At 43.0% G+C, this 19,851-nt stretch overlaps 1 protein-coding gene across 10 annotated transcripts in view; it reads right to left on the reverse strand.

Annotated features, from left to right (window-relative positions):
- Positions 1 to 18,036: 18,036 nt before the first annotated feature.
- ARHGAP12 (Rho GTPase activating protein 12) overlaps positions 18,037 to 19,851 on the reverse strand; it is a 112,263-nt gene continuing 110,448 nt past the window's right edge. For 7 of the 10 annotated variants that reach the window (XM_036842330.1, XM_036842326.1, XM_036842324.1 and 4 more), the window contains one exon: positions 18,038 to 19,759. In XM_036842330.1, the coding sequence (XP_036698225.1) occupies positions 19,585 to 19,759 (175 nt within the window). In that variant the 3' untranslated portion in view covers positions 18,038 to 19,584. Of the gene's footprint in view, positions 19,760 to 19,851 lie in introns of all 10 variants that reach the window. The other 3 variants (XM_036842323.1, XM_036842321.1, XM_036842322.1) reach the window with 1 other exon arrangement.

Here is a 19,851-nt window from a genome sequence, read left to right on the forward strand (position 1 = left end):
AATTGCCCGTCGCCTCACAGCCCGGAAGTGGGAAGCTGGATCTGCGAGCCCGTGTGTGTCTGGGGACCCTGCAGTCCACTACTGAGGCAGCGCGGCTGGAGTTCCGACCAGTCGGCAGGCAGGTCGTTGGGGTGTCTGTCGTGAACTCTGTCCCAAGGTACACTCTGGCACCCACCGAGGATGGGGTAGATCGGCCGGTGTGGCACAAGGCCACCGGGGGCAGCAGCTGGGCACACGGCTCTCAGAGACACCCCCTCCCCCTGGTGGGACTTCACTCCCCACCCAGACCCAGGTGGGGCTGCGAGCACCAAAGTCCCAGACTAGGCCTTCCCAGTCCATACCTGATCTTCTCTGAGATTTGACAGAAGGAGTGGGGCCGGGATGCAGGGAAATACAACTGAGTCTGCCATGAACCCATGTGGCCGACGCACCAGCTTCCTGGGCCCCCAGCTCAGCCCACTGAGACACACGCGAGGGAGTGTGTGTGTGTACGTGTGTGGGTGTGTGCATGTGTGTGTGCATGTGTGGGTGTGTGAGTGTGTGTGCATATGTGAATGTGTGTGTGCATGTGTGGGGGTGTGCATATGTGTGTGCATGTGTGTGCATGTGTGTGCAGGTGTGTGTGTGCATGTGTGTGTGCCTATGTGAATGTGTGGGGGTGTGCATGTGTGGGTGTGTGCATGTGGGTGTGTGCATGTGTGGGTGTGTGCATGTGTGTGCACATGTGAATGTGTGTGCATGTGTGTGCATATGTGAATGTGGGGTGTGCATGTGTGTGCAGGTGTGAGTGTGTGCGTGTGTGTGCGTGTGTGTGCATATGTGAATGTGTGTGCATGTGTGGGTGTGTGCATGTGTGAGTGTGTGCATGTGTGGGTGTGTGCATGTGGGTGTGTGCATGTGTGGGTGTGTGCATGTGTGTGTGCATATGTGAATGTGTGTGTTCATGTATGCATCTGTGAGTGTGAGTGTGTGGCAGTGTGTGTGTGCATGTGTGTGTCTGTGAGTGCACGTCCAAGTGTGTGTTGAGGGGGACCCAGATTCTCAGCAGCCTGAGTCGGGGATTGTACTTTAGTTTGAGGTTCCAAAGGCCACACATGTGCTCCCGACTCTCACCAGCTCTGGGGCCTCCTTCCATTTCATGGAGGAGAAGAAAAGCCTCACACAAATTTAAGAGGCCACCAGGAGAGTTGATTATGATGTTTAAGAGCTAATGCTACCACCCACGACTCTCTGTTTACAAAGGACACTTGCTTACCGTCACTCTCGTAAACTGTGTGTACCGCGAGCACTTGGTAGGCAGGGCCGTGAGCTCTCATTCCGGGCAGGCGGGAGGAGAGGGGCCACTGCTGTTGGGCGGGCGAGAGCAGAGACAAAGGCACAGAAGGCAGCTGCTCCGGCCCCAGATGTGTGGCGGTTAGGGAAGGTGACAGATCCCGTTAAGGGATGCCGCCCAGCACACACAGGGGAGCCGTGTCCCCATAAATCAACATCAGGCCTAGGTCTTGGGAAGGCTCCTGCAAGCCTGAGGCCCAAACAGGCTTCCTGCCTAAGAAAAGACGGGGGAAAAAGGAAGAAGGGGTCAGTGGCTGTCCTCCAACACTGAGAACAGGGCCCTGAGGGCAGAGCTGGAGCAAGAACTTCAGGGGTCCCCAGTCTCCCAGTCCTGGGCCCCTGGGAGAATCCCAGGGCTCTGAGCTGAAACCGAGTCCCCCTAAAACCGAGTTCCTCTGCTGAGTTCATGATTACCCTCTCTATCCAAAACTTTATTCCCTTTTTTGTCCTACACCAGCTCCCTTCAAGATTGAGGAGTGTCAAAGGAAAGGGGGGATTGAAAACAAGCAGGACCCCTTGGGGCCCTCCTGGCTACAAAAGCCCCTCTGCTTCTCCGTTTCTTGTTTGTAGAAAAAGGCTGTAGTCTCCTAGGCCTTCCCTGAGTTCCAAAGAGCAGATGTAAGCAGTTACTAATTAGGGAAGTGAGGGAATGCAGAGAAAAAAAAGAAAAGCAGTTAAAGAAGAAAAGTAATGACAGGGATTTCCCTGGCGGCATAGTGGTTAAGAATCTGCCTGCCAATGCAGGGGATATGGGTTCAAGCCCTGGTCGGGGAAGATCCCACGTCTTCCCCAGAACAGCTAAGCCCATGCACCACAACTACTGAAGCCAGAATGCCTAGAGACCATGCTCTGCAACAAGAGAAGCCACCGCAATGAGAAGCCCACGCACCGTGACGAAGGGTAGCCCCCACTCGCCACAATGAGAGAAGGCCCATGTGCAGCAACGAAGACCCAACGCAGCCGAAAATAAACAAATAAAATAAATAAATTAAAAAAAAAAAAAGAAAAGTAATGACAATGGTTCAGGGATAAAACAGAGTCCTAGTTTGGAATTCCCTGGCGGTCCAGTGGTTAGGACTCCGCGCTTCCACCGCAGGGGGCACGGGTTCAATCCCTGGTCAGGGAACTAAGATCCTGCATGCCATGCAGCGCAGCCAAAAAGAAACAAAACAGGGTCCTAGTTCCTCCTCCAGGGATGTGGGCAACAGTCTGGTGGGTACCTTTTAGTCGTTCTTCAGGAACTAGGGACACCCTGCCCCCAGGGGGAGGGCGCTGACCACAAGCACTAGACCCCAGACTGGTTGGAACCAGCTGACGACTGAGATTCCTGCAGCATCGCCCTGTCACCTCACCACTAACCAATCAGAAGACAGTCATGCATCCTGCAGCCCTGCCCCCAAACGTGACCTTTAACAACGCTCCCCTGAAAATCATCAGGGAGTTTGGATCTTTTGATCATGAGCTGCCCATGCTCCTTGTTTGATGCCTGCAATACACACTATTCCTTCCTTCACCCCAACCCGGTGTCAGTAAGTTGGCTTTGCTGTGCCGAGGGCAAGTGGACCCAAGTTCGGTGTGGTAACAGAACCCCTAGGGCAGCCAGCTTGGGCCCAGAGCTGCCCAACCTGGTGCAGACAGTCCTGCAGCTGCCAGGAGAAGGTGTGCTTGTTCCCTCCGGGGCGCTTGCTTCTGCTTCTGCATCTGCCGCAGCTAAAAGCCACTTCTCCCCGAGAACCACAATGAACTCATCTACAAAATGGGCTCAGGATTAGTCCCTTCTGACCCTTCCAGCTCCTCCAGTTCTGAGTCCACAACTGGGCCGAGATTCCCCCTGATGGTGGGAACGAAGATGGTCCCAGCACCTCGGAGCGCGGAGAGACCCCAGCAGGCACTGAGCCTTCTTCCTGCGTTTTGCAGAAGAGGAGACCTGAGCTGCAGAGATGTCACGGATGTGCCCAAGGTTAAGGATGAAGCTGAGAGCAGGACCCAGGCGCCTCAGTGGCCTTCCCAGTGCCCGAGGCAACAAGGCTCTGCTTTGTGGCTGCTTCATTTCTGAAATGACACTTGTGCTCTGAAACAATGACACTGAAATAAAAGCTAATGGGCTTATAGCTTAAAATAGTGATTGTTTGGTAAAAACAAGAAAGCCTTCAGCTCCGGCTCTTCAGTTTTGCCATGGCTCAACTAACCCTCACCACCTCCTGCAGACAAAAGCGGGAATTAATCACTACTATTCACAGAGCAGCACTGTTCCTGCAGCCTCTCAAAGATGCTGAAGCCTTAGGAGGTGAACATCGACTTCCAATACTGTGCAAACAAAGTGGGGGGCGGGGAGGAGAGGCAGGACTGGGTGACAGGAGCCCAGGGAAAGGGCGTTGCCCATTCTGTGGCCCACACGCTCTCTTCACCAGCCCAGTGAGCCACACACTCTGGGAGGCACTCTGCCTCCTTCACGTGAAACCCTTTAGCATTTAGAAAGGCAAAACCTCTATTGAGCACAGATACAGATCTGTCCAAAACGGATGGGAAAGTTGCACAACACTGCGAGTGCACTAACACCACGGAGCTGGACACTGAAGGGTTAAAATGGTAGCTTTTATGTTCTGTGAACTTTACCATCATTTTTTAAATGGGGAAAACCCCTAAGGGGAATAAAGAGAAGACTGGTCCATTGTTTCCAGATCTGGCCTCTGGAGGGATGGCACAAGCCCTTGTGCTCCCGGGAGCCTGGAGGAGCATTGAGCCCAGAGGGCCAGGCCAGCCGAGCTCCCAGCCCCGGCCAGTGAGTGGTGCCCAGCACCGGCTCGCCTCAGTTCGCGGCACCCTGCTGCACCCTCTGCCCTCACACCCTTAGAAGCCAGGGCAGACCCAAGGCTGCCGTGTCCTTGGGGCCAGAGTCAGGGCAGGGCTGAGCTCAGAGCACTCAGATCAGGCTGTGTCTGCACTAAGTCTAGTTGACGGGGAAACAGTTCTCAGAGGCCACGTTCCAAAGCCACAACCCTTGAAAGGGAGAGCATAAAATAGCCATCAAAGAGAATTCATTCAGCTTGCCAGGCACCATGTCCAGCAGACACAGACCTCGCCCTGCTGGAAACCCCAGGAGATGCACCTAAGTCTGTGTGGTCACAGGGCCAGTGTAGGCGTTACAGGACCACACAGGCAGGACACTGTTGCAGAGAGGATCAGCCTTGAGGAGCTGTGCTAGGAGGAGCCCAGGGCACGAAGTTCATGTCAGAAAAACTGACTTCAAGAAAAAAAAAAAAAAACTGACTTCAAGAAATATATGATTCGATTTACAATAGTGAAGACATGGAAGCAACCTAAGTGTCCATCAACAGATGAATGGATGAAGAGGATGTGGTGCATATATACAATGGAATACTACTCAGCCATAAACAAGAATGAAATAATGCCATTTGCAGCAACATGGATAGACCAAGAGATTATCATACTAAGTGAAGAAAGACAAATATCATATGATTATCACTTATATGTGGAATCTAAGAAAGTAGTACAAATGGACTTATTTACAAAACAGAAACAGACTCACAGACATAGAAAACAAACTTACAGTTACCAAAGGGGAGGGAGGAGGGATAAATTGGGAGTATGGGATTAACAGATGCAAACTACCATATATAAAATAGATAACCAACAGGACCTACTGTATAGCACAGGGAACTACGTTCAATATCTTGTAATAACCTATAATGGAAAAGAATTGAAAAAAAGACTATAGATGTATACATATATATGTATATCGAAATCACTTTGCTGTACACCTGAAAGTAACACAATATTGTAAATCAACTCTACTTCAGTGAAAAAAATACACGATCAGATCCTCAAAAAGTTAACACAGAATTACTATATGACCCAGGAATTCCACTCCTAGGCATATACCTAAAAGAATTGAAAGCAGGGACTCAGACACCTGTACACTTGTGTTTATAGCAGCATTATGCACAACAGCCAAAGGTGGAAACAATCCAAGTGTCCATCGATGGATGAATGGATACACAACAGATAGTGTATATACAATGGAGTATTATTCAGCCATAAAAAAGGAAGTAAATTCTGACACGTTACAATATGGATGAATCTCGAGGAGGTTATGATAAATGAAATAAGCCAGTTAAAAAAGGACAAGTATTGTACAATTCCACTTATACTAGGCACCTAGAGTAGTCAAAGTCATACAGAAAGTGGGTGAGGGGTTACTAGGGGCTGGGGGAGGGGGAATGGGGAGTTATTGTTTAATGGGGACAGAGTTTCTATTTGGGATGATGAAGAAGTTCTGGAACTGGATAGTGGTAACGGTTGCACAAAATTGTGTATATACTTAATGCCACTGAATTGTACACTTAAAATGGTTAAAATGGTCCATTTTATGTCTATTTTACCACAATTAAAAAAAAAATCTTCAGTTACTTAACTCTGCAGCGGAAAAAAACCCACATCACGCCCAGGTTGCTGCAGGCGTCCAAAGGCTGGGAGCGGGGCAGCGGGCAAGAGCGTCAGGTGGACTTCAGACTCCTGCAAGGAGTCAGATTTCCAAGCATCTCGGCTGCTTTTACCCTAACGGCTGTTGCTAAAATGGGCAAACTGACGGGTTTTAGCTTTAACAGCCCCTTAGGGCAAAGAAACAGAAACCAAAGCCTGCCTCCCACACACACACCGTGATAGGGCGCCCAGCAGAAGACCCTTCCCGCAGGGAGGCCTGCCCCGGGGCTGCACCCATTCTCCACCCCCACCCCTCCCCGAAGCACACTCACCACAGGGCCCATGTGACAGTGGCCTTGGCAGCTAGCAAGGAAAGCGGACGACCCAGGCCTGGCCACTGGCCCTAGACTGAATTTGCAGCCTAGATTCACAGGGAAACTCGAGCCAAGCATGCGTGTCAGGGGGTCCCAGATGGGCCTGCTCGGCAGGTACAGGTCAAGGGATGCTAGCAGCCACGCCCACCATGCCGCCAGCGTGACGGCCTCCCCATCACCCCTCCACACCCCCTCTGCCCCCTCTCCCTCTCCCGTCACAGCTCTTCTTCCTCCCGTTTGCTGGGAGCCCCCTGCTCTCTTGCCCTGGCCCCCACGTGGGCTGGATATTCTCTCTGCCACCAGCTCTGCCACCCTACTCATCCTTTTGACCTCAGCCCCAAAGGCATTTCCTCAGGGAAGCTTTCTCTGACCCCAAGCCTAAACCCCTTTGTAAATACACTTTTATAAACCTGGTTCCTTGCTTTCAGAGCACTTAAATCAGTTCTGAATTATACTTTTATTAGTGGGATGATTTGATTAATATCTCTATCCCTCACTAGACTATAAACACCCTGACAGCAGGAAACATATCTGGTAATATTCATGATAATTCCAGGGTCTAACACATTGGATGGACTCAAAATTGTTTTTGAACAAATAGCTCAGAAGACTTGGGGTTTGTCCCAACTTTGCCACTTGTCTTGTGACCTTCGTCAGCCACTGATCTTTCTGAAATTTGGTTTCCCTTCTTGTATAATGGAATAACATGACTTATTTTTGTGTGTACACATTTAGTTTTACTGTAGCAAAGCAACTTGTACTCTTTTAACATTTAAAACTGAGTGTCATCTTTCCTCTCCAGTGAAACAAAAAGAAAAATCGAAAAATAAACAGGAACAAAATTACAATAGAAAATGTCAACTGCAAATAAGACCCTACAGGTCCTGCTGGTTCTCCATGGAATGGCAGGGCTCAAGTTATCATTAGGAGACAATTTTATTTTAAAAGTGTCATCTTAAACTGCAAGGATGTCTGTTAAACACCACAATTCCCGGGGTTCTTATAAGGACCAAATAAAACCCAATATATGAAAAATGTAAGTTTTATTACAGGATTGCAGCTGGAGTAATATCATATTTTGCTCTGTGATTAACACTGATTAGGCACTTACTGTAAACCAGACACTATGCAAGGTGCTTCCAAGACATTTTCTCATTTAATCCTTGTCTTAAAAACTGCAAAGAAGGTGTGATTGTCTGAATTCTACATATGAAGAAATTGAAGTCCTTACAAGTTCAAGAAATTTGCTTTGACTCCAGCTGAGAAATGTGGGATTGGAACTCAGGTCTCTCTGATCCCAGCGCCTGCACTCTCCTGACCCCCAGCCTCAGGGTCTTCTCCAAGCTCCCCCTCCCCCAGAGCTGCTCTGGAACTGACTGGCTGGCTGGAATCAAGGAGGGAACGCCAGAGGGTCTCTGCTTTCCATGTCCTTCCCAAATTCACTGGAAGTTTAGAGTCACCAGAGCACAGCATGCCCCAGTATAAGGGCAGCTGGGCAAGAACCCAGATCTCCTGGGGAAACCCAGGTCTGCAGAGCATCTCCCTGACTTTGGTGAAGGGGGCCACCGGCCTCAGGTCACCCCAGATCTGCTTCAGTTCACGATCACTCACCCTGCCCTCCACTCACAGGCGTGTTCAAGCAGCCCTTGAGTGTCTAAAAGATCGTGCAAGGAGACGGTGACACCAAAGGAAGTTCTTTTTCAACTTACAAAAGGTTTTTTAAAAGTGATTTTTCAACCTAAGACAAAAACCAGCTTTAAATTTTTGCCATTGTCTCCAGATCCAAAAGTCCTGTTTCCTAAGTTTTTGAATAGAACCGCACTTCATCCACTTTGGAATCAGTTTACAGTTTCCATTTTGTTCTTTGGAAGGCCTTCCTGTGTTTATGGCAAAGTTTTTTTCAATGTCCATCACCCAAGGAGCAGAAGTCAGTGCATCTCAGGGGTAACAAGTGATAACCAGAAAAAAAATTTTTTAAATTTTTTTTTTAAAGAGTGACAACCAGAAGAGTTTCCACTATTGTTTTCTAGGACCCTAAGATTAATTACTATAAACAAGAACAAGTCCAAACAGTAAGTGCTTGATGATTATATTTTGGACATCTATGTAGGTTATGAGTGGGTAGATATTTTATTTTAAATATACACATACTAAGTTTACTTTCTGCAAAGAGACATTTCCAACTCCTACCTCAAGCACAAGGAAATTAAAACACCACACACACACACACACACCCTCAGCCATATTTTCACCAAAGATAATGAACAGAGTAGACAAATCAGTCTGACAGGTAATTTACCATTAATGGTTTGATTTCATCAGTCTAGCCACCAATGCATTATGAACCAGGAAAATTAGACAAGTCAAGAGCATGATAGTATCAGTGTTTAGTGTTTATTTTCCATTACCTGGCAGCACAATTATTCTCAATAAAATATAACTGTTCTCTAAGAGAAAAACTTGAAGCAGTGTGGCTAATAAAATAGTACTATTAAAGTTTCAAGCAGACTCAGCTACTTGGACAAAGGGACCATGTGCCTTTTGTTGATGATCACTGTGACAGCTGGAAAACCATGCAGATTTATCACTCCGTTTAGGTGAAATGCAGGGAAACAGGGCATTCTCCACACAAATAACTTCCGCAGCCACTAAATGAAAAATGTTTTTCTCCTTCCTTTTCGAATGTCACGCAAAATGTAGTCATTTTTTAAGTGAGTTGACAATTCTGTGTTGGTTACCCCAACTCAAAGCAACATATGACAAAGTTACTGAAAATTTTACATCAATATGAGACATATTAATAAATGTCACACATGCTCTGGTGCCCTAAGCCCAGGTATAAATTCATCCAAAAATGATGAAAAGAGTCTTAACAGCTACCCCTGCCTATCAGACTTTTCAGAAATTGAGTTTTCAAAAACAGGTAAATTGTTTGAGATTAGCCTCACACACAAATATTCCTGTCATATGGGGAAATTTTTCTTCCCAATGCTCTGTTTTGAAAAAAAATAGTGGAATACAACTTCGAAAAAATGTAGATTCCTTACACTTCAAATGTCATTTCAATGTTCCTAATTTTACCATTGTATCCCTTATAACCAGTTGCCAAACAAAGCAGCTGAGAATACGAGAAAACCTTCAGTTTCAAGATAGTGTCTTCTTAGAAGCGGAAAGATAGTAATCTCAAGAACGTCAATGTCAAAAGAGGGTAAAAGGCAGTTTCCAAGGCTTAATAAGGTCAATCCTAGCTCCTTCTACCACAGAGACACTGAGGGTTGATATAAGAAGGGAAGGAGGACTTCCCTGGTGGCGCAGTGGTTAAGAATCCGCCTGCCAAGGAAGGGGACATGGGTTCAAGCTCTGGTCCGGGAAGATCCCAAATGCCGCGGAGCAACTAAGCCCATGCGCCACAACTACTGAGACTGCGCTCTAGAACCCGCAAGCCACAACTACTGAGCCTGCACACTGCAACTACTGAGCCTTCAGTGCCACAACTACTGAAGCCTACACGCCTGGAGCCTGTGCTCCGCAACAAGAGAAGCCACTGCAATGAGAAGCCCGCGCACCACAACGAAGAGTAGCCCCCGCTCGCCACAACTAGAGAAAGCCCACGCGCAGCAACAAAGACCCAATGCAGCCAAAACTAACTAAATAAATTTATTAAAAAAATTTTTTTAAATTTTAAAAAAGAAGGGAAGGAAGAGGAGGGGGAGGAGGAGTAATAGTAGTAATGATAATAATAAAGCTGTAGTGAGGGCTAGAGTCTACAGATCACACAGCACTTGCAGTGTGGGGTATGATTGAAAGAAGAGGGAGGAATACACCTCATATCTCATTCACCCTCCACTCGCTAGTTCAGCATCCACTGACGATTCTTGCCTGAATCGCTTAATACTTTCATGGTTGCTCTTCTCTTTCTTCTTTTGTTCATTTTTCTCCTGGATCATTGGTCTTTTACTTCTTAATTTCTAAGAGCTCTTTAAATATTAGGGAGATTATTTCTTCGCCTATGACAGATTTCTTTGTCTATTTTGTTAATCATAAAAAAATAGTAAAAGAATATATAGCTAAGTTACAGTAAGAGAAGTGAAATATTGAAAACTACTAGAATCAAAAGAAGACCAGCAAAGGAGGGGGAAACATTTCACTTTTATGGCTTTGATATTTCCAGGAACTGAGGACAAGAGACCAAATATTATAACAAAAGATGCTCCCACTGCTCTTACCTCTCAGGCTCTCAGGAAATTCCAAGTGTTTTGGGAGCTGTGAGCCAGGAATTGCAGACAAATACTAAACACATACAGAAAAAAATTTTTATATATATTTGAATATATATGACCAAAATATATCTGAATGACCAAATATATATTTCTTACAAATCACAATAACACAGGTAGAGAATTCCAGATTGGCAGTTTACTTTCAGTGTTTTACTATTTTTGTTGAGAAGTCAGTAGCCAATTTTATTATTGCTTATTTGAAGGTAACGTTGTTTTTCTTTTGTCTCTACTGTTTGGCACTTTCCCTATGATATCCCTACAATGATGTGGGGTGTTTTTTGTATTTATCCTGTGTGTTTAGAGAGCTCCCTCCATCTATGGTTTGTCGATTTTCAATCTACTTTGGAAAATTCCCAGCCATTCTCTCTTCAAATAGTGCTTCTACCATATCCTCTCTCACCTTTCTTGGAACCCCTGCTACATGGATGTTAAATTTTTTTCACCATTTCCCATATAACCCTTATGTTCTTTATTTTCTATCCTTTTGTCTCTCCAGGTTTCAGTCTGGATATTATCTGTTGAGATATCTTCTGGTACAATTCTCTCTTTAGCTGTATCTAATCTGTAAGCTCATCTATAGAGTTCTTAAATTCAGCTACTATATTTTTCAGTCCTGGAATTTCCATTTGAGTCTTATAATTTCTAGTTCTTTGCTGAAATTCTCGATCTTTTCATTCAATGTCTTAAACGTACTAATCACAGCTTTTGTAAAATAGGACAATTCCAATATTTGGAACTCACGTGTAACTATTTCTATTGTCTGTTTTTTCTATTGATTTTGGTCAATTATTGCTTTTATTCTCTGCTTTTTTTTTGTTTTGTTTTGTCTTGTTTTTTAAATTGAATGCCAAACACTGTGTTTGAAAAATTGTGACTTAGATGTTCTGGATGTTCTGGTCCCACAGTGAGGCTAAGCTTCTTTTAAAAGCTTTAAACACATTTCCCCCCTTTTTTTATTGTGGCATAATTTACATGCAGGGAAATGTGAAGATCTTAAGTGAATAGTTTGATGAACTTTGACAAATATACAACCCACATCTATCAAAATATGGCACATTTTATCACTCCTTGGGCCTCTTTCCCAATAAATTCCCTCTCCCCACAAAATAAATACTGAGATGAATGTATAAACAAATGCAATAGACACAATGGAATACCACACAGCAATAAAAAGACAAACACTTGGGTGAATCACAAAACGTTACAGTGAATCAAAGACGTTGGACAGAAAAGAGTAACTGCATAATGTTTATATTTATATGAACCTCTAGCAGAGTCAAATCTAATCTATAGTTATAGAAAAGCCCATCGGTATTTGCTTGGGACCAGGTCTGGAGAATAGATATTGGCCAAAATGGGCCCTTGGAACTTCTGGGGGTGATGGAAATGGTCTTTGTCTTGTTTGTGCCAGTGGTTTACACAGGTGAGTACGTTTGTCACTAATCAAACTATACACTTAAATGGGCATATTTTATTGTATGTAAATTGTACCTCAATAACGTTGATTTAAAATGTTACCAGGTTTTCCAGTTGTTCTCAGCTGGAGAATCTTGATTCTCAGGGACCCAGGGGATGACAGAATTAGGATATTCCAGAAGTGTTCATTTGTTTAGTCTCCTGTTACACATACACCAACCAGAATAATACCACCAATACAATTACTAAAAATATTTTTGAATTTTTGCATATGTCCTCCCCATTCATCGTAACAATGGTACTAAATCTTCATTTGGAAGGGTGTATGTAGTCATTAAGGACTATCTATCCTCCCTGTTGGCCCTCATTTAGTCTTATTTCTATTATAAGTAACTAAATATTTAATACTCAACCACCAGTCCTTGTGCTGATGTCTCCAAGACATTTTGGTAGCCTGAAACTCTGTAATCTGTAGTCTGTAAACTTCTGTAATCGATTCTTAAAGATGGGATCATGAGAAGAGCCTTTCTTGAATTCTTAAATGCTGATAACAATTTGTGCCTTTTATATTTCAAAGTCCGTTTTGTTAGATAGGAAATCCTTGACTTTCTTTTCTTGAGAATCTTAAACACATTGCTCCACCTGCATCTGGTATAAAATAGTATGGTTGAAAATTCTAATAATCTAGTAATTTCCTCCTTACAGTCCAGTAATTTCACTAGAGTACATCTTGCTGATGGTTATTTTTGGTCAATATTAGTTATCTGATGTGCTCTTTCAATACATAATTTCTTATTTCAGGGAAGTACTTCTAAAATATTTTTAATGTCTTTTTCTTGCCTTGGTTTTCTTATGTACTGGTACTATGTTTGACCTTCTTTACCTATCTTCAATGTCACTTTTTAATCTTTTAAAAATCTTTAAGTCTTTCATTTTTTATTTAAAAAACTTTTACACCTTCTATTTCTTTTAAGGCATTATCTGTTTTATTTATTTGGTCTTATGTTTCTATTTATGATCCTAAAATATTTTATTTCTAATTCTTTCCTGAGTTGTCATCTTATAATTCTGATTTGATGTTGTTCTTTCATGTCTTATACTATTTCTTAAAAAGCTCATTTTGCAATAAAAAAATACAGTTTTCTTTTATGGGCACGTGTTTCTGGAATGCTCCCATTTTCCATAGGGGTGTTATTCTTCTTATTCTTTTTCCTTATAATTTCATATGGGATTTGGCCTTGATGTTATTATTTTGCTCATTTTCATGTAAAATTAATTTTCCTGAACTTATGGACTAAGGAGTCAGGAAAGCTTTGTTAACTTCACAGATTCATTCTCGTGTTGTTTCTGCATTGTATTAAAAAGTATGGCAGCTTGATTCCTGGGACTTCCTGGCTCTACTTCCCCTGCCCACCTTGAACTAGACAACCTCCTTTATCTACTGTCCCTAACCCACGCAATTTTGATTCTATGCCCAGCAACTTTTCTTCAGTGTGAGGCCTTGTCCTGGAAGGGATCTCTGGCAAGTTAGTTTTGAGAATTCCTGGGGTGACAGTGACTCAGCCCCTTCAGTGCTGGTGGTTATACTGTGGTTCTCCTGCCCTCAGGTTTATCAGATGCTACCCTACTGCCTCTTTCAAATACTGTACCCTTCCAGATCTTGCAGCTGGTGGTGCTTTATCCCCAGCTGCTCGTATTTTGGGGGTTGTGAAGATATCTTGTTACCTAGCTTTGCTGTCAATGTCATCTTGCTGTTGTTTTAACATGGGAATTGAAAAACTATGCCATCACCACTACCCTCCCCGGAATCCTTTCCATATATTAATTTTCGTACAGGAGGTATGATGTGGATTACTTGTGTGACCACTAACAATGTTGTTAAATCCATGCTTTTCCTGACATTTTAGTTGAGAACGTCCCACTTCACATTTTATTGCTTCATGCCACGACAATCCATCTGCTGTTTAAAACCAGGCCTCATCCATTGAAACGATGCTTCATCAAAGCCTTTGACATCTCCTGTATTTATTTGACAAACTTGCCTAACTTCAACTCCACAAGTACTCAAGAATTATGTCATTCTCAACTCATACCCAATCACGTAGCAATAAATCTTAGTTCAATCTCAGCAACCTGGCCTGGCCACTAGTAGCTGACTGGGAAGGCACATTTATAATAAAACTACTGAGACTGACCATTTCAATTCACCCACTCCATAAGGGTTTATGTCAGAACTAAATATATACCAGTTGTCATAAGACCAATCTCAAAACTAGAAACATGGGACTTTCCTGGTGGTCCAGTGGTTAAGACTCTGTGCTTCTGTTTTGCTTACCACTACATCCCCAGAGGTTAACACTATGCGTAAACACCTAACACAACGTCACTGAATTTGTTGAATGAATAAATGCGATCTTAGCAGGTTGTTTATATTAAACTCTCTTCAGTGGGGGATGTTGCAGTACTACCTGTTATTTAAAACAGCACTTTCATATTGTATGATGCTGGCTTTGTGGAACCACTGATGCCAACTGAATATGTTCCAGCCACTTCCGAGTGTGGTAAGATGGTAAGAAGGCTGAGCTGCTGGTACTGGCAGTGCTCAGGCAATCAATCTGGCTAATGTAACAGGCCAGAAGACAGGGCCGTCATAAGATGCAGCCAGGTGTCAGAAACCCACATCTGATCTGGTTCCCAAAGTAAGGCGTTGAATTCAGGGAACCTCATAGTCAGAACTAAAGCTATTGGTATCTTTAGCTATTGTCTCCCTTTATAACGCAGCTGTGCTGGCTTCTGTAGTGGCCTTTGATTCCTCTTTAAGTCCACCCTCTCCAGGAAACCTGGACACTGTGGACACAAGGGCCTCAGCAAGCCCCAATACGGCCTGTCTGAGTAGGCACACATCTGACTGTCCAAGGCAAACAGCAACTGCTGAGACAGGCCACCTCCAGATCATAAGAGATGTACACAACATATAAAAGAAAGAAAACAGAAGTTTCAACATGCCCCATAAATAAAAATTTAGCTTGAAAACAGATGTCCACAATAGGTAGACAAGCTACGTTTCCTCCTCAAATGATATTATGTGAACATGCCACAATATGCTTTACTTAAATTCATCACAAACGTTTTTTTTTTTTTTTGGCCACGCTGTGTAGCATGTGGGATCTTAGTTCCCCAACCAGGGATCAGGGATTGAACCCGAGCCCCCTGTGGTAGAAGCGTGGCGTCTTAACCACTGGACCGCCAGGGAAGTCCCTGTCACAAACTTTAAGTAGAAATGACGTAACTAATCAAGATCCCTCAGGCTTCTGAGCCGCTAACCAACCATCAGGCTGTAGGCACTCACGTGCACCCTGGGCCTCCGTAACGTAAGACTGTGAGTGTGAGAGTCCCTATGGTTCTGGCCTGCTTTATCCATCAGTGAGACTCAGTCTTACGTGACTGTCAAGATACCCATTTCTCTTGACTACATATATAAACACAATCTCTCAAAATGCCCAGGAGAAGGAGGCCCTGAAGGTCATGCGGAACCCGCAGTAGTCATGACCCTGACCAGACAGCTGTTTTGACTTCTACCTCCGCAAGGGCTCTGTTGATAAGAGCTTCCACGGCGCCGTCACTCTGGTGTCAGTAGGTTCCATGAACATTACAAGGTTCACGACAATTTACAAGTTTCAGCGCTACCTGCAGTGCCAGCCACAAGGATTAGAACCACCTAGAAGATCTGGCTGTCGGTTAAAACCTTGACCAAAGACTGCTCTTCTGAAAACGTGGAGAGAGCAAGGAAAACAGAGGGAGGGGCAGGGGGATGAGAGAAAGTAAGGAACCAAACTTCTTTAAATTCGTATTGTAGTGATTTGTTAAACAGTTACCTTGTCCTGGAAGTGCTCTGTTTATGAGGACCATGGAAGTGCTTTTTTCTTTTTTTTTTTCCTGTGGGAGAAGGGAAGCAATGAGGGAAATGAAAGAGTTCATTTAAGTGCCATATTCACATAAGGCTAATTTGTAAAAGCTCAAAGCAGCTGAATACATTTACAGCCAGCACTGGTCCACAAAACTTCACTTGAGAAGGCTAATTGAGATTCTTCGGGAGAACTCCCGGCCTTCAGTAGTTACGGAACGTCTCATTAGCATTCTGAACCTCCCCCTTCTCTAGAAGGCGAAGTCTGACTCTGCCCAGCCTGGGTTCACGGCTTGTGAATTTCCAACAGAGTCTAATCACTATCATTGTAAGCTGCTGATGTGGTTTTGCAGCCCCTTTGCCTTTTTTTTCTTCCTTTTGGTTTCAAACTAAAGTTGCATTTAACACGACTGTATTAGTTATATAGGAATACTGTTTAAAAAAAAAACAAAAACAGAAATGACGCCCCACCTCCAGGACCGTAACATACAGGCTGAACTCGCTAATTAAGACACCCCTGTCTCAAACTAGAGGCGTGCTTTCTATAAAAGGGAATCATTAGAGCTGACGGCTGGAGATCAGAGACCCGTAAACTCAATAAAATCTTATTTTCTACCATTTTCAACTCTATATAGATGCAGTATTTGAGCAGTTGACTTTTTAAGATCAGTGAGAGGATGACACCCATTTGACTATTCTTATTTTTTACTAAAATGACATGTTGTAGGTTCCTCTGTATATATATATATTTTAAATGCTCAAAGATGTTGGAGCAATCAGTGTCATGGGAAACTGCATGTTTACTTTAAACATTTAATTAGAAGCCTCTCCCACAAACTAGGAAAAATTTCCTCTCACTGCTATCTTAATATCTATTATCACAGGCTTACAAAGAATCACAGGATAAAACTAAAATAGTACAAAGGTCTCCAGGTATCTGCCATGATTATTATTGATGAGTTTTCATTTGTATGTAAGCAATGACACGTACACACACACATTTACATACACATATATGTGCATACGTGTATATAACACAACTGCCTAGGCCCAAAGTTTGGCTGAATTATTCCATCTGTACTTTTCACATAAGAAAAAAAAAAATCTATAGATTTGCCTCTATCTAAAAGGTAACATCTTTTTCCCAGAAATATTTCATAATTTTTCTAGAGTAAAAGGTAAAATTTCTTACTGCTGTAAGATTTAAATAATAAGTATTTTCCTTCTATTGGATTATAATAACATATTGAATATACTTTTTCCTTTCAATTTCCAACTACTTTTTTTAATGACATTCTGAAGGAAAGCCCATTAGTAAATGAAATTCCACTGACAATTTATTTCAGCCTTTAATATATTTTCTACTAAAAATCAAGCTGTCAAGACAGAAAAATATTACTGGTTTTGTTATGACAAGAAAACAAGTGAGAATTTTTAATTCACAAAGGATGAAAACACAAGACATTGATCTCATTATACATACAATATTACAATAAGCTGATTAGCTGTGGACTATTAAAACATTTAAGACTTCACATACACACAGGTGTACTTTGAAACAAGAAACACAGGACAATTTTAATCTTTGATATGTCATAACTACCAAGAGAAAGAACATCACTGATTTGAGTCTAATTGTTTTCCTGGCATACAATCACTATATAGGCCAGGCCTAAAGCATACTGTATATTGTTAAGGACATCTTTAGGCAAATATAAACATTCTCATTTGGGAGCTTTTTCTCCCTACCCAAAACAATGCTTTCCCATTGCTGTCAAGTAGCTTGGTTTGTTATCAATTTAACAAGATCACAACAACAAACAACATTTTCACCACAAAACTCAGGTGAGAGGTTTTTACGCAGGTCATACAAAAAATATTTGTCCCCAAGAAAAGTAATCGTAAATTACAGATGCAACCCTAAGAAAAAGTGTCTTGGCTACAAATCATTCACTTTCAAATATTGATGAAGAAATAAAGAATGGAGGGGGTGGGAGGCGATGGGAGGTGATGGGAGGGGATTCGAGGGGATGGGAGGGGAGAGGAAGGGATGGGAGGGGTGGGAGGGGGAGGGAGGGGGGGAGGGATGGGATGGGTGGGAGGGGTGGGAGGGGTGGGAGGGGGTGGGAGGGATGGGAGGGGAGGCGACGTAGGGGAAGGGGAGGGTTGGAGGGGTGGGAGGAGGAGGAGGGAGGGAGTGGGGTGGGAGGGGTGGAGGGGGGAGGGGAGGCAAGGGGTGGGGGGGAGGGGGAGGGGTAGGGTGGGAGGGGAGGGGTGAGGAGGGGTGGGAGGGCGAGGGGGGAGGGGAGGGGTGGGGTGGGGTGGCAGAGGCACGGGCATGGCAGGGGAAGCACAAAAGGTGTGAAATGAGGAAACATTGCCACAGGAAAGTACTGGATTCAGTTGATTTTTTTTTTAAATGAGGGTATTATAAGAGTGTGCCAGTAAATGCAAAAACGAAACAAAATTAAAAACCAAAATGCACATTTCCAATGGAAAAATCTCTAAACCTCTTATAGTTTTCTTTATTCAGATTAGACATTTCATATACAGCAGTTAATCTAGAAAAATACATTTTAAAAAATCTTCAGCAGACCATGCTCTCTGTAACAAAACCTTCCAAACCCTGTTTTATTATACAAACCAATCTACAATAGTAATGTAAAAAGAAATTCTCAAATTTAGCAACGTCATTTTCAATCTGACATCCCTCTAATTTACATATGGGTTTCCACTATTCGTACTGCAGAGTTAGAATTCTGTAATAAATTTTTTCTAATGTATTCTGTACATATTAAATAATCTAAAGGGTTCCTCTTGTAGTGCATTTACCATTTAGCAAGTCTATTCAGCATTGTTCCAGTACCATTTGCATTACAGTGATTTGCCTGTAAATGTAATTAAAATGTAAAAGTGCACACAGTTAACTTTCTCAAATAACGGCCTATTTCTGGAGGAAACCTAATATTCACGGAGAATTACCAATATCGTGATTAGAAATGAGAGGTTAGAATGTACTCTGAGACTATATAACACAATTATATACATAAGCTAAAGGACAGTGAGTCTTTAGCCTGTATTTACATCAAATAACGTTGGTTTCCACAGGGTCATACCAAGAACTCAGTATGGCACCAGGTAGATTAGGATTGTTAGCTACAAGTCAGTGTAGCACAGACAGCCCCAAAATACCCTGAACTGGCTTATGCTAAATTAAACTCCAGTATATCACAGTGTTTTAAGTACTATTAGTATGCTGCTGTGCTGCTCCGTAAAGACAGCAAGCCTTCATCAAGGGATCGCATCTGGGTTATAATGGGTCCTAGCAATCAGACTGCCACTGCATGCAGAAACCCCCCCAAAAAATACACAGGTTTCAAAACAGATATACTTCATTTTGTTTTAAATGCCCAGGAGCGTTTTCAAAATAGCTGATATTAAGTATTGTTCTATTGAGTGATGAACCTATTGAATCATGAGAAGAAATTCTACGTTATCCAGTTTGAGGAGAAAAAATGTAGTATTCTTACCAAATTATCCAGTGTATATGACTGGTTAGAATCGCAAGTTTTGCTTTTTACTGAAATTCAGAGTATGAAATGCAAACATTCAGGATAAAATTAATTCAAACGTACACACAGTTCTATCAACTTGCAACAAAGCAGCAAATATGAGGGCCTATCACACATCTGGACTCTCCCATTCCCTTCTGATCCCTCAGAAAAGTGCAAAATCAAAGAGTCACTGCTTGGTCCACACACAAAATACATCAGGTATAAGGACTTGGAATCTGATGAAATCCGGCTTCTATTCCACAGGTTGTCTTCAGTAAGAGTCAACGTCCGAAGATGGAATTTATCTCGAGAAGAATTAACTCTACAATCTGATTCTGGTAGACGGTATGAACTGCTATGTTGCCAGTCTCCTTCTCTGGCTTTAACAGAGTAGGACCAAACACAATTGCTATACTCTGATACGTCATTCTGTTTTTTTCTCCGTTTTCTATAACTCTAAGAGGAAAAAGAAAAATTGTTAAAAGAGAAAATTTTAAAATAGGGGAAATTCTTCAAAGAGTATTATAAACAGCTTGCATTTAGAAAAG

This window comes from Balaenoptera musculus, chromosome 2 (genome assembly GCF_009873245.2).
Source record: "Balaenoptera musculus isolate JJ_BM4_2016_0621 chromosome 2, mBalMus1.pri.v3, whole genome shotgun sequence".
In the NCBI taxonomy this organism is placed as follows: Eukaryota; Metazoa; Chordata; class Mammalia; order Artiodactyla; family Balaenopteridae; genus Balaenoptera; species Balaenoptera musculus.